Source organism: Zootoca vivipara, chromosome 2 (assembly GCF_965207765.1).
Source record: "Zootoca vivipara chromosome 2, rZooViv2.hap1.1, whole genome shotgun sequence".
Taxonomy (NCBI): domain Eukaryota; kingdom Metazoa; phylum Chordata; class Lepidosauria; order Squamata; family Lacertidae; genus Zootoca; species Zootoca vivipara.
The window spans coordinates 104,129,233-104,140,640 of NC_142584.1; the positions used below are offsets into that span (position 1 = coordinate 104,129,233).

At 49.5% G+C, this 11,408-nt stretch overlaps 1 protein-coding gene across 2 annotated transcripts; it reads left to right on the plus strand.

The window, feature by feature from the left end:
• On the plus strand, positions 1-4,649 carry LOC118080905 (uncharacterized). Of its 2 annotated transcripts, none has more exons than XM_035106924.3 (2): positions 1-479; positions 2,510-4,649. In XM_035106924.3, exon 2 carries the CDS (start codon positions 2,573-2,575, stop codon positions 3,593-3,595), a length of 1,023 nt encoding a protein of 340 aa, XP_034962815.1. In that variant the 5' UTR covers positions 1-479; positions 2,510-2,572; the 3' UTR covers positions 3,596-4,649. The 2 variants fall into 2 exon arrangements, with proteins under 2 accessions (XP_034962815.1, XP_088518802.1); XM_088662676.1 differs by lacking the exon at positions 1-479 and adding an exon at positions 823-978.
• Positions 4,650-11,408: the final 6,759 nt, after the last annotated feature.

Here is an 11,408-nt window from a genome sequence, read left to right on the forward strand (position 1 = left end):
CTTTTGAGGTGGGGCTTCCCAGGTTAGGCGATTATGCTGCTTCCTGTCACCACTCCTCCGCCACACGGCGACCCCCAAACCCGAGCTACGCCTCCGCTTCGGATGGAAGCGATCGCGCGCGCAGGGGAGGAGGAGGAGGAGGAGAAGCCTTGATCTCGCCGCCGCACCTGCGCTGCGCCGAGGCGCCGCTGCGCTCCTGGATGCCCGGGCCAAGGAACAAGGCGCAGCCCCGATCGCCTGCCTTCTTCCACCCCAGCCCCCTGCGGGATCGATGGCTGGAGGATCGCTGCCTCTGCAGGGCTCTCCCCCGGAGGTTTCCTTCCGCGAGCTCCAGGCACCGATCCGCTGACGGCGCCTGCAAAAGGGGCCCGCCCACATCAGGACGGGAGAAAGCGAAAAGACATCCCAGAAAGCGAAAGCCACGCCTAGTCCCTTTCGACCGGTTAACGTCCCTCTGTCCTTTCGTGGAGGCTGTCAGAGTAAGCGCGGCTTCTCTCTCCCCGTCTGGGCTGCGCCTCATTCGCAACAGTGTGCAGAATGCAGAGAGAAAGGCACCTCTCTGCTCTGTCCCTCCCGAGGCGCAGCGTCTCCTTCAGGCCCATAGAGGGTCGCTGTGCCTTTAAGAGTTGCACGGAGGGCAGAATTCCGTCAGGTGCAGCTTTCCCGGCACGCGGGAGCAGCTGGTGCATCTTCTGCGGGGCTGTTAAAGAGGCATGAAATATCCAAAACAAGGCAGGAGCCTCTTCCGGGCCTGGGTAACCTGCACAGAAGTGGCAGCCCTGGCAGTGGCTTGGACCAGATGGCCTGGGGTCTTAAGGAGGGGGAAGAGTTGGTTGATCGCTGCCACCAGTTTTATTTTTTCCCTTTCAAAGCCCCTCTGTCTTTTACAGTTCCTGTGAAGGGCAGGTGTCAAAGCAGATGAATGCCATACCTCAGAGCATATACTTGCATGCAGATGGCCCCAGCTTCAATCCCCAGGTAGGGCTGGGAAAGACTGGGAGACTCTGGAGAGCCGCCTGCCAGTCAGAGTAGACAATACGGAGCTAGAATGGACCAATGGAATAAGATAGTTTCCTACTATGTGGCAGAAAATTGTGCCCATTGGATTTCTCCCTGACATGCAACCACAGAATGTACAGGAGCTGGATTTTTTTTTTTTGGTGTGCTCATTTAAATAAAAGGGGTAACCTTCCTATAAATGTCCAGTAAGGTCAAAGTGGGAAAGGCTTGGCTAAAGCTCGAGAAAAGACAGACTGTTTTAAGGTGCAGATGTGAGCAACCTGTGGCCCATTAGATGTTGTGGGACCTCAGCTCTCATCATTCCTTTTTTTGTTTTTGTTTTCATTTATTTAATTACACTTTTCAAGTTTATACCGGTAGATTTCACTAATTTTATACATTTCACTAATTTTACAATCATTTTGACATTTCAAATCTTGACTTCCTTCCCCCTCTTTCTGCGGTTCCTTAAATTTGTTTTTTAATAGCTTCTGCACATCCAAATTAACTTAATCCACTCATTTATTCATCTTCTTTAAATATATACTCTTATGGAACGGCAGGTTATTACAATAATCCTACCAATGTTTTTATCTGTTTATAATTTATCAGAAAATATTCAATAAACCATTTCCATTCTTTTGCAAAAAAATATATAAATGTTATCTTGATTTCTTAGGCTTCCGGTAAGTTTCGCCATTTCTGCATATTCCATAGGTTTTCGTATCCATTCTTCCTTTTGCTGGGACTTCTGCTTCTTTCCATTTTTGGGCGAGTAACATTCTTGCCGCTGTAGTAGCATACATGAATAAGTTTCTATACATTTTAACTAGCTCTGTCCCTATAACTCCCATTGTTCCTAACACCATTGATAACTGCTGGCTGCTGGGAGATGGGGTGCCAGAACATCTTTTTTTCCTTTTCTTTTAATTTACGGTATTCATTTTATAAGAAACTACAACAAACAAATAACATTTCTAACAAACAAAAAATGAACAAAATAGTACAAACAAACTAATAATTTTTTTAAAAAATTCATTAAAAAATATTTCTTATATAAATCTTATTTTCTTTCACATCTCAAATGACTTCCCTCATTCCCTGCTTTCTGACTTTCATTATAATACAGTACATTTTTAGCGGTTTATTCTCCATCATTTAAAAACCAAATCTTAATTTAAATATTCCATATTCTATTAACCAAATATTTAAATTCTACGATTGCTAACACTACTTCAAAATCTTATTTTAATGCTTATAGCCTATAAAATCTCCACGAAGGAAATACTTTTCTAAATATTGCAATATTTTTTCAAATATATTTTATTTCCGCCCCCAATCTTCTTCCACCGTCTCTTCCTTCTGGTCACGTAGTCTCCCAGTCATTTCGGTGAGTTCCATAAAGTCTGGGGGTCCCAGAACATCTAGAGGGCAGCAGGTTCTCCATCCCTGATGCGAGCCATAAGTAACATGTGAACAGCTCTCTCTCTCTCTCTCTTTATCTGAACAGGTGATGGAACGACAAGGCGGGCTCTAGGAGGACACTGTTTCGTTCCAGTGAAACCTAAGTGAGATGCCTCCCAAAAGATCAAAAGGGAAAACACCTCAGACCTCAGGTCAGAATAGGCGGCCGAAGGGTCGGCGGCCGTCGGATGACCAGGAGCAGAGCCGCCTCCTGTTGGAGGGAAAGGGGGCTGGCCCCCCTGATAAAAAGGCGAGGAAGCGCAAAGGCCTCGCTGCCCCGCAGAGGACCTGCTCCGGAGAGAACCCCAACATCTGCACCGAGTGCGGGCAGACCTTTGCGCAGAGCTCGGACCTGATCAACCACCAGAGGATCCACACGGGGGAGAAGCCCTACAGGTGCCTGGACTGCGGGAAGATGTTCAGCGTCAGCTCCAACCTGAGCCGGCACCAGAGGATCCACACGGGCGAGAAGCCGTACCTGTGCTCCGAGTGCGGGAAAAGCTTCACCGACAAGTCGACCTTGGTCCAGCACGTCCGGACGCACACCGGGGAGAAGCCCTACCAGTGCATCGACTGCGGGAAGACGTTCAGCCGCAGCTCCCACCACAAGCGCCACCTGAAGAGCCCGCCGGGCAAGAAGCCGGGCAAATGCAGCCACCCGGAGGGCTCCCCCGCCAACAAGGCCTCGCCTCCCGGCAAAGCCAAGAAGGCCAGGGCCTCGAGGAAGCAGAACTCCCCCTTTGAAATCCCCCACACATGCGCCGAGTGCTGGCAGAGCTTCAACCAGACGTCGGACCTGGTCAAGCACATGCGCATCCACACCGGGGAGAAGCCCTTTGAGTGCAACCATTGCGGGAAGTGCTTCAACGTCAGCTCCAACCTGATCCGCCACAAGAGGATCCACACGGGCGAGAAGCCCTACACCTGCTCCGACTGCGGGAAGAGCTTCACCGACAAGTCCACCCTCACCCAACACAACCGCATCCACACGGGCGAGAAGCCCTACACCTGCACATACTGCGGGAAAAGCTTCAGTCGCAGCTCTCACCACAAGAGGCACCAGCGGATTCACGCCGGAGAGAACCCCGTCTCTTTCCTGCCCCTGTGGCCTTACCCTAACCAAATGTACTGACGGTGACTCTAACTATGCCTGCGTGTCGTTTACATAGCTGCCAAGTTCCGGATTGAAAAATCCAGGACCAGCAGCGGCGCGGCACCGGAAGTCACTTCTGTGCGATTTCCGGACATGCATAGAAGCAACTTCTGGCACTGCGGCCATTTTGGAAATGGGCAGAGCGGTGCCAGAAGTCGCTTCTATGCACTTCCAGACATGTGTAGAAGCAACTTCTGGCACTGCGGCCATTTTGGAAATGGGCAGAGCGGTGCCAGAAGTCGCTTCTATGTTTTGGAAATGGGCAGAGTGGTGCCAGAAGTCGCTTCTATGCCTTTCCAGACATGCGTAGAAGCAACTTCTGGCGCTGCGGCCATTTTGGAAATGGGCAGAGCGGCACCGGAAGTCGCTTCTACGCACTTCCGGACATGCGTAGAAGCGACTTCCGATGCCAGCACCACCCGATTTCCGGTGCCCATACATGGGCAGAGCGGCACCAGAAACATGACTGCCGGCAGGAGCTGCTTTCCGGGGGATTTACGGGATATAAATCCATTCGGGAGACCAGCGGGAAACGGTAAGAAAATACGGGGGTTTCCCGGGGAAAACGGGGTACTTGGCAGCTATGGTCGTTTAACGCAGACAAAATTTTTTTGGGGGGGATCTCTAGGCCGGCTGCACCCCAACTGTGACCTCGCAACATCAACACTTCCCTGTTTTTTGATATCGCCTTCACTTGTTCCTGCAGTGGTTCGAGGCGGATCACTAGACCCACCCTGGCCTGCCAAGCTGATCCCTGACATTCCACAAGAGCACCAAGAGCGAACTTCAACCCCCAGCTCTCCCAACTCAAAAATCTGTCTCAAGTAATTTGGTGGATGTGATTGGAGCTCATTCATAAGGGCTTTTCTTTCATACTTCTCTTTTGCAAAGGGCCACCTGCTATCGGGTCCTTTCTTTAAGTACCCTTTTTTATTTAATATCAACCAAGATGTGCAGGTTATAGGTTTTTTTTAATATAAAAAACTCAGTTAATAGCAATATTATTGCAATGTAATAAAGAAGTCATGATGCATGTGGTTTTCATATTTATAACCAGTGTTACAGTCCTGAACAGGCAGCATCTTGTTGGTGAGCTTATTAAGAGCGTAGGAAGTAGATGAAGAATTTCTGCAAAGCGGTTCACTTACAATGCCCTCTTACATGTGTCTTTCCCCCACCCCAATAGAACTCAATGGGACTTACTCTGTGCAAAGTGTGGGTTAACATTGCTGCTTTAATGCTTAAGTGGCTTTGAGTTGTTGGCCTCCATCTGTCTCGAGAGGCAATGGAGTCCACCTCCGGGGGGTGAAGTCAAACAGCTGTCTTAGCAGCACCAAAGTGGCTGCCTGGAGGCACAAGCCTGAGCAGTGTGTCTGGAGGCCCTGGGCTGCCCAGACAACAAGACTCCCAATCTCTTGTCCTCGCTGATGTGCTCCAAAGGAAAGCAGAGCAATATGTTGGGCAATAGCTTGGCTGCAGGCAGCGGTGGAGCAAGCCGATCGGGCACCTGGGGCGCATAGGTGCCAAGTTCCGGATTGAAAAATCCGGGATCAGCAGCGCCGCGGCACCGGACGTCGCTTCTATGCACTTCCGGATATGCATAGAAGCGACTTCTGGCACTGTGGACATTTTGGAAATGGGCACAGCGGCATTGGAAGTCGCTTCTACACATGGCCGCCGGCAGGAGCTCCGTAATCTGGGCGGAATGCGGGGTATTTTGCCATTCGGGACACCTGTGGAAAACGGTAAGAAAACACGGGGGTTTCCCGGGGAAACGGGGTACTTGGCAGCTATGCTGGGGTGGCGTGTGTTCCCTGTGCCCAGGGGTGGGGCCAGCTGCTCGCGGGGGCAGGGCCTGACGGGGCAGGATGCTCCACGGGGCCTCCAAGGATTCTGCCTGCCTCCTCCCACTCAGCCACCCTACAGCTGGGGGGGAGGCAGCGGGAAGACCGTTTGGGGCAGCGCAGAGCCTCCAGGCACCCAAGCCACCGCGTCACTCCCAGGAGAGACGCGTGGCTCGGGCGCGCTGCAGGCCCTGCGGTGAGTGCCACCTGGCATTTCGTCACCCCCCCTCAGTGGTGACACCCGGGGTGGCCCGCCCCCACCGCACTCCCCTTCCTCCGCCCCTGGCTGCAGGAGTGGCTGGAAAGTAGGCGCCATCCAGTGTCTCCGCTCTAGATTTGTTTAGGGTTTACTCCTTAGCCTTTTCTTCTTCTGAAGATGTCCCACAAGAGGTTTAGGATCAGAGTTTTCCTTCTCCTAGAAGGGCTACCTTCACAAGAGGTTTAGGATCAGAGTTTTCCTTCTCCTAGAAGGGCTACCTTCTCGGGTTGATGAGCCCCGTCTGCCCCTCACTTCCTTTTACAGCATGTGAAGAAACCGCCTTCCTGACCGTTGGGCCCACTCTTGGTCTCGTCTGCTCAATCTGTCAGAGCCTTGTCTTTGCCTGCAGGGGAAGTCCCTCAGCGCCTCGGCCTGAGGGCTACCTTGCGGGTGGGGCAGACACAGGGTGTGGCACACGCCAGAGCTGGTGCCCTTGCCTTCCAATATCTACTGCCTGAGGCAGCTGCCTCCGTCTGCCTACTGTAGGCTTGGCCCTGTTTCGCTCTTATGTGGATAGAGGGGGCAGGGAGAGATGTGCTGGGGTGTGTAAGTGTATAAAACTGCTGTTTGCATGGCTGAAATGCGGCCTGTTAAACATTTACTTCCCCACCCACTCTTTCCTCTGCTCCTGCCTCTGCGGAGATGGCCCGTGGAGGAAGAAAAAGAAGAGTTTGGATTTGATATCCCGCTTTATCACCACCTGAAGGAGTCTCAAAGCGGCTAACATTCTCCTTTCCCTCCCCCCCCCAACAAACACTCTGTGAGGTGAATGGGGCTGAGAGACTTCAGAGAAGTGGGACTAGCCCAAGGTCACCCAGCAGCTGCATGTGGAGGAGCGGAGGAGCGAACCCGGTTCCCCAGATTACGAGTCTACCGCTCTTAACCACTACACCACACTGGCCTCCTGAGGGAATGCCACCCTCAGGCCGAAAAAGCCCCCTTCCCCACTTGCCACCTGAGCAGGAACAAAAGGAATTGAGAAGAAATGGCTGCATGGTTTTTTTTTTTTTTTTTTGGGGGGGGGACACATTGGAGTGGAACCGAAAGAGGATAAAATTTGAGTTTTGTGCTGTATTTGTTGGGCCACCATCAAACTGCTGAGGAAAGTTTGTTCCTTCTAATCCGGTCTTTGCAGAGCATTTGCTATTGTGGAAATAGCACCGTGTTCCTCAGCTATAGCAACAGAAGATGCCCCACAGCAATAAGGTGAGCTAACGGGGAGTGGGTGAGGGGGTAGGAAATAGGTGGTTTTTTTTAAATAAAAAAAACACCCTTCCTTGTGCAAAGTTTCATGAGTATGGGAATTCGCCTGGAATAGAGATGATGGTCTGGCCAGTAGATTCTCCCTCTGTAAGGTTCAGGCTGCACACCTTCCCAAGCGAGAACTGCTTTATTATTAAGATTTCCTGGGCAAACATCAGAGTGACCCCAATAAATAAATAAAAAATAAAACCAGATGATTGTGATTAGAATATCTGTTGTCCCCTTGGGATCTGGCATCTCCTTATTTATTTTTACCTCCATTATTGGAGCACAAACTTTCATCATCATCATTTTTTAAAGAGTCTGCAAAGCAAATGCAGATACCACCGCTGGATCTCCCCTCCAGGAGTGTTTCCGGCTTCCTACCCTATCTTATCCCATTATCCCATTACTGTTTTGCCTGGCCAGTTCTCCACTGGAGCATATTGAAATGTTTAGCCTGGAGAGGAGAAGGTTAAGGGGTGATATGATAGCCATGTTCAAATATATAAAAGGATGTCATATAGAGGAGGGAGAAAGGTTGTTTTCTGCTGCTCCAGAGAAGCGGACACGGAGCAATGGATTCAAACTACAAGAAAGAAGATTCCACCTCAACATTAGGAAGAACTTCCTGACAGTAAGAGCTGTTCGGCAGTGGAATTTGCTGCCAAGGAGTGTGGTGGAGTCTCCTTCTTTGGAGGTCTTTAAGCAGAGGCTTGACAGGCATATGTCAAGAATGCTTTGATGGTGTTTCCTGCTTGGCAGGGGGTTGGACTGGATGGCCCTTGTGGTCTCTTCCAACTCTATGATTCTAGGGCCTCGGAAATGTAAGTTGTCCCTTGGTCCCTCTGCCACCAGCAGGGTCATATTCATGTCATTGTTCATTGAATTTCTATTCCACCTTTCTGCCAAGGAGCTCAAGGCGGTGGACCCAGTTCTCCTTCTCCCCACTATCCTCACAACAACCCTGTGAGGTAGGCTAGGCTGAGAGGCAGTGACTGGTCCAAGGTTACCCAGAGAGCTTCATGGCAGAGTGGGGATTTGAACCCCAGTCTCCCAGGTCCTAGTATGACACACTAACAGTTACCCCACACTGCCTTTCGTAATCAACTTGTTGGCCATATACATGGTACAATCTCTGGTTACCAGAATGCTCTCATGTACACACAAAGTGTAGAATTCATTACTGCTTGTCTCGTTGAGGAAGCTTCCAGTTAAACACCATTTAAAAGGGGCTACAAACATCTTTTTTCTTTTTCAAATTGAAACAAATGAACAAAAAGTGAAGAGTCTCCAAAATGGAAAGATGCAGCAGATCACCGGATAGGGTGATCAAACCTGTGTTTTGCAGAATAACGTTTATTTAAACGAGTACTTCCTGGATGTCTCTTGTGTTTGTGGAACTCCTTAGGGACGTCATTATGCCACAAGAGATGAAGCTCGCTGGAGTATATTCAGTGCTTCCCACCAGTACAAAACATCTGTATTAAACCATGCAGAATAGGGGCGAGGGAACTCTGGCCCATGGGCCAAGATGGGGTCAAATCTGGCTCATGAGGCTATTTCCCCCAAGCCAAACCCACTGGTTGATCTGCTGATGTTTCCAAGGAACATTAGGTGATGAGCGTGGGACAGAGTTAAATCTTGCTGGGTGATGCTCGGCCAGCATGTTTCTGCGGGGAACACACTGGCAAAGCAGACCCCTTCAGAGAGCAGAACTGAACCTTCACCAGCTAGTGAGTGGAGAGTTCATTGCTGCTAAGTGCTAAGTGTTTTCTCTGGGGAACGTCCTAGTGGACTCCTCACCCCAGGTGGGCAGGAGCATCTGCCTAGCTCTGCCACTAAGCACCGGATCCAAGCGGTAAAGGTATGCCCCCCCCCCATTTCTCCAGGGACATAGTTTGGTGTTTGAATGGAACGACTCTGGAGTTGCGGCACTCATCTCGCTTTACTGGCAAGGGAGCCGATGTACAGCTTCCTGGTCACGTGGCCAGCATGACTAAGCCACTTCTGGCGAACCAGAGCAGCACACGGAAACGCCGTTTACCTTCCTGCTGCAGTGGTACCTATTTATCTACCGGTACTTGCACTTTGACATGCTTTCGAACTGCCAGGTTGGCAGGAGCAGGGACTGAACAACGGGAGCTCACCCCATTGCGGGGATTCGAACCGCCAACCTTCTTATCAGCAAGCCCTAGGCTCTGTGGTTTAACCCACAGCGCCACCTGCGTTGATGGCTACATTAATCCAAAAGCATAGCTCTGAATTCCAGTGGCTGGATATCGCAGGAATCATGGAATTGTAAAATGGGAAGGGACCCTGAGCATCATCTAGCCCAACGTCTGGCAATGCAGGAATCTCAACATGCGTTCTCCCATCCAGTTTGAAACCATACCAGACCCTGCTTAGCGTTGCAAATGCACTAGTGGCTTTATCGCTGCACCAGGAGAGAGTTCTCTTGCGCTTGGGTCCTGCTTGCAGGATCCCCTCCGGAATCTGGTTGGACACTGAGGGGAGCAGGATGCTGGACTAGACAAGCCACTGGCCTGATCCAGTGTTGCTCTTCTTATCTCCTTTTTCCCCTTTATCATTTGCTATCTCAGCCACTTCTTCTGCTGTTCCCCAACCTGCAACGGCCGATGGGGAGACTCTGAGCCCCAGGACCATTTCAGCATGCAGGGCAAACAGCTGTGTGATGGAAGAGAAGCGCCCTGAGATTCATTCGCTTGCTTAACCCCAGATCCCTTACAGCCTTTCCTGCACAGTTTAGAGCACATTTGAGAGAAACCCTAGTTTTGCAACAAATGAGGATTCCCTCCTTCCCCTCCTCACACCCACCTCGGGATCTGTCCAGCAGAAGCCACTTCTTGAAGCGGACATAGAAGGGTGGGGGACTTCTTGACCCAGGAAGTTCAATTCTTGATATCCTGGTCAAGGGAAAAGGAGAGAGAGAAAGGGACATAGAGTGTGGTCTCCCCACTTTTCCCTCCCATCATCAATAACCAGAGACCTCTAGTGGTCACACGGTTGGGAAAAACCATTTCTCCCCCACCCGACAGCACCATGCACAACTCTTTCCACCAGCGTAGACCAGAGATGGTCTTATTATACGAAGTTATTTATCTTTATTTTTTTATTTTATTTTTACATTGACTGGTTTATTACACCTCTACCTGATAATGCCATTGGTGTTTGAACCTGGGATTCAACTATCTGACTTTTAGAAGACATCTGAAGGCAGCCCTGTTTAGGGAAGCTTTTAATATTTGATGAATTATTGTATTTTAATATTTTGCTGGAAGCCGCCCAGAGTGGCTGGGGAAACCCAGCCAGATGGGCGGGGTAATAGTAGTATTAGTATTAGTATTAGTAATAATAATAATAATAATAATAATAATAATAATAATAATAATTCTGCAGGCCAAGCAGATGTGGAATCTGGGGCTTAATCTAGCTCACGTTTCAATGCTCTCCAACTTAACTTTCTATACCAGTGTTCAGTCCGGCAAGATGCGAAGGAAAAATGTGTGCCTCTGAGCATGTGCAGATGGTTCTTGGGGTATCTGCAAATGCAGCTTCAGATAAGAATGGCAGAGCTTCCCACCAGGCTTAAGCATGAACACTATCTATCCCCCCCCCCAAAAAAAATTAACAATGGGGTGAACCACCTTTACCTGTTGCTCTGGGTGCTGAAGAATTCTGTGTAACAGGAAAGTGTGCATATTCCGAGAGAAACTGCCCTAGTAAAAGAAATGTACCTATGCCTTTGATCCAGTTATAATAATACCGGTAATAATAAAACAGGGGCAGGAAAGTGACTAGGGATCAGGTAGAGTCACTCAAATTTTTCCTCATTTAATGGTCTCTGTGAACGCAGAAATGAAGATGTGGCTAAAGTCTGAATTCAGTGGAGATTGCTCTTTCCACAAAAGCATGTGTAACTCGTGAGATCTGCAGCATTATTGGCTGAATGAAGGATTTTGGCACACAGCAGAGATGGGGATCTTATGGTCCTCTTATGGCTGGGGATTTGGAGCCTAACGACAACTGCAGGCCTGGATAGTCCCCGTCCCTGCAGAATACAAAATTCAGGATAAGCAGATCAAGAAAAAAAAAGACAGTGTCTGCAGCCTGTGTTTGTTCAGATGATAACCATATTGCTGTTGTGGTTTATTTATATATTGCTTTTAGGTCCAAAGTCCCCCAAAGTGGTGAAGAGCATACTAACAGAAAATAAGTATACAGTCAAACCTCGGTTGCCAAACGTAATCTATTCCAGAAACCCGTTCAGCTTCCAAAATGTTCAACAACCAAGGCGTGGCTTCCGATTGGCTGCAGGAGCTTAATGTGCTCGAGCGGAAGCCACGTCGGACGTTTGGCTTCCGAAAAATGTTTGGAAACCGGAACGCTTTTTCCTGCATTGTTTCAGACTTTTCCCTGTACTGTT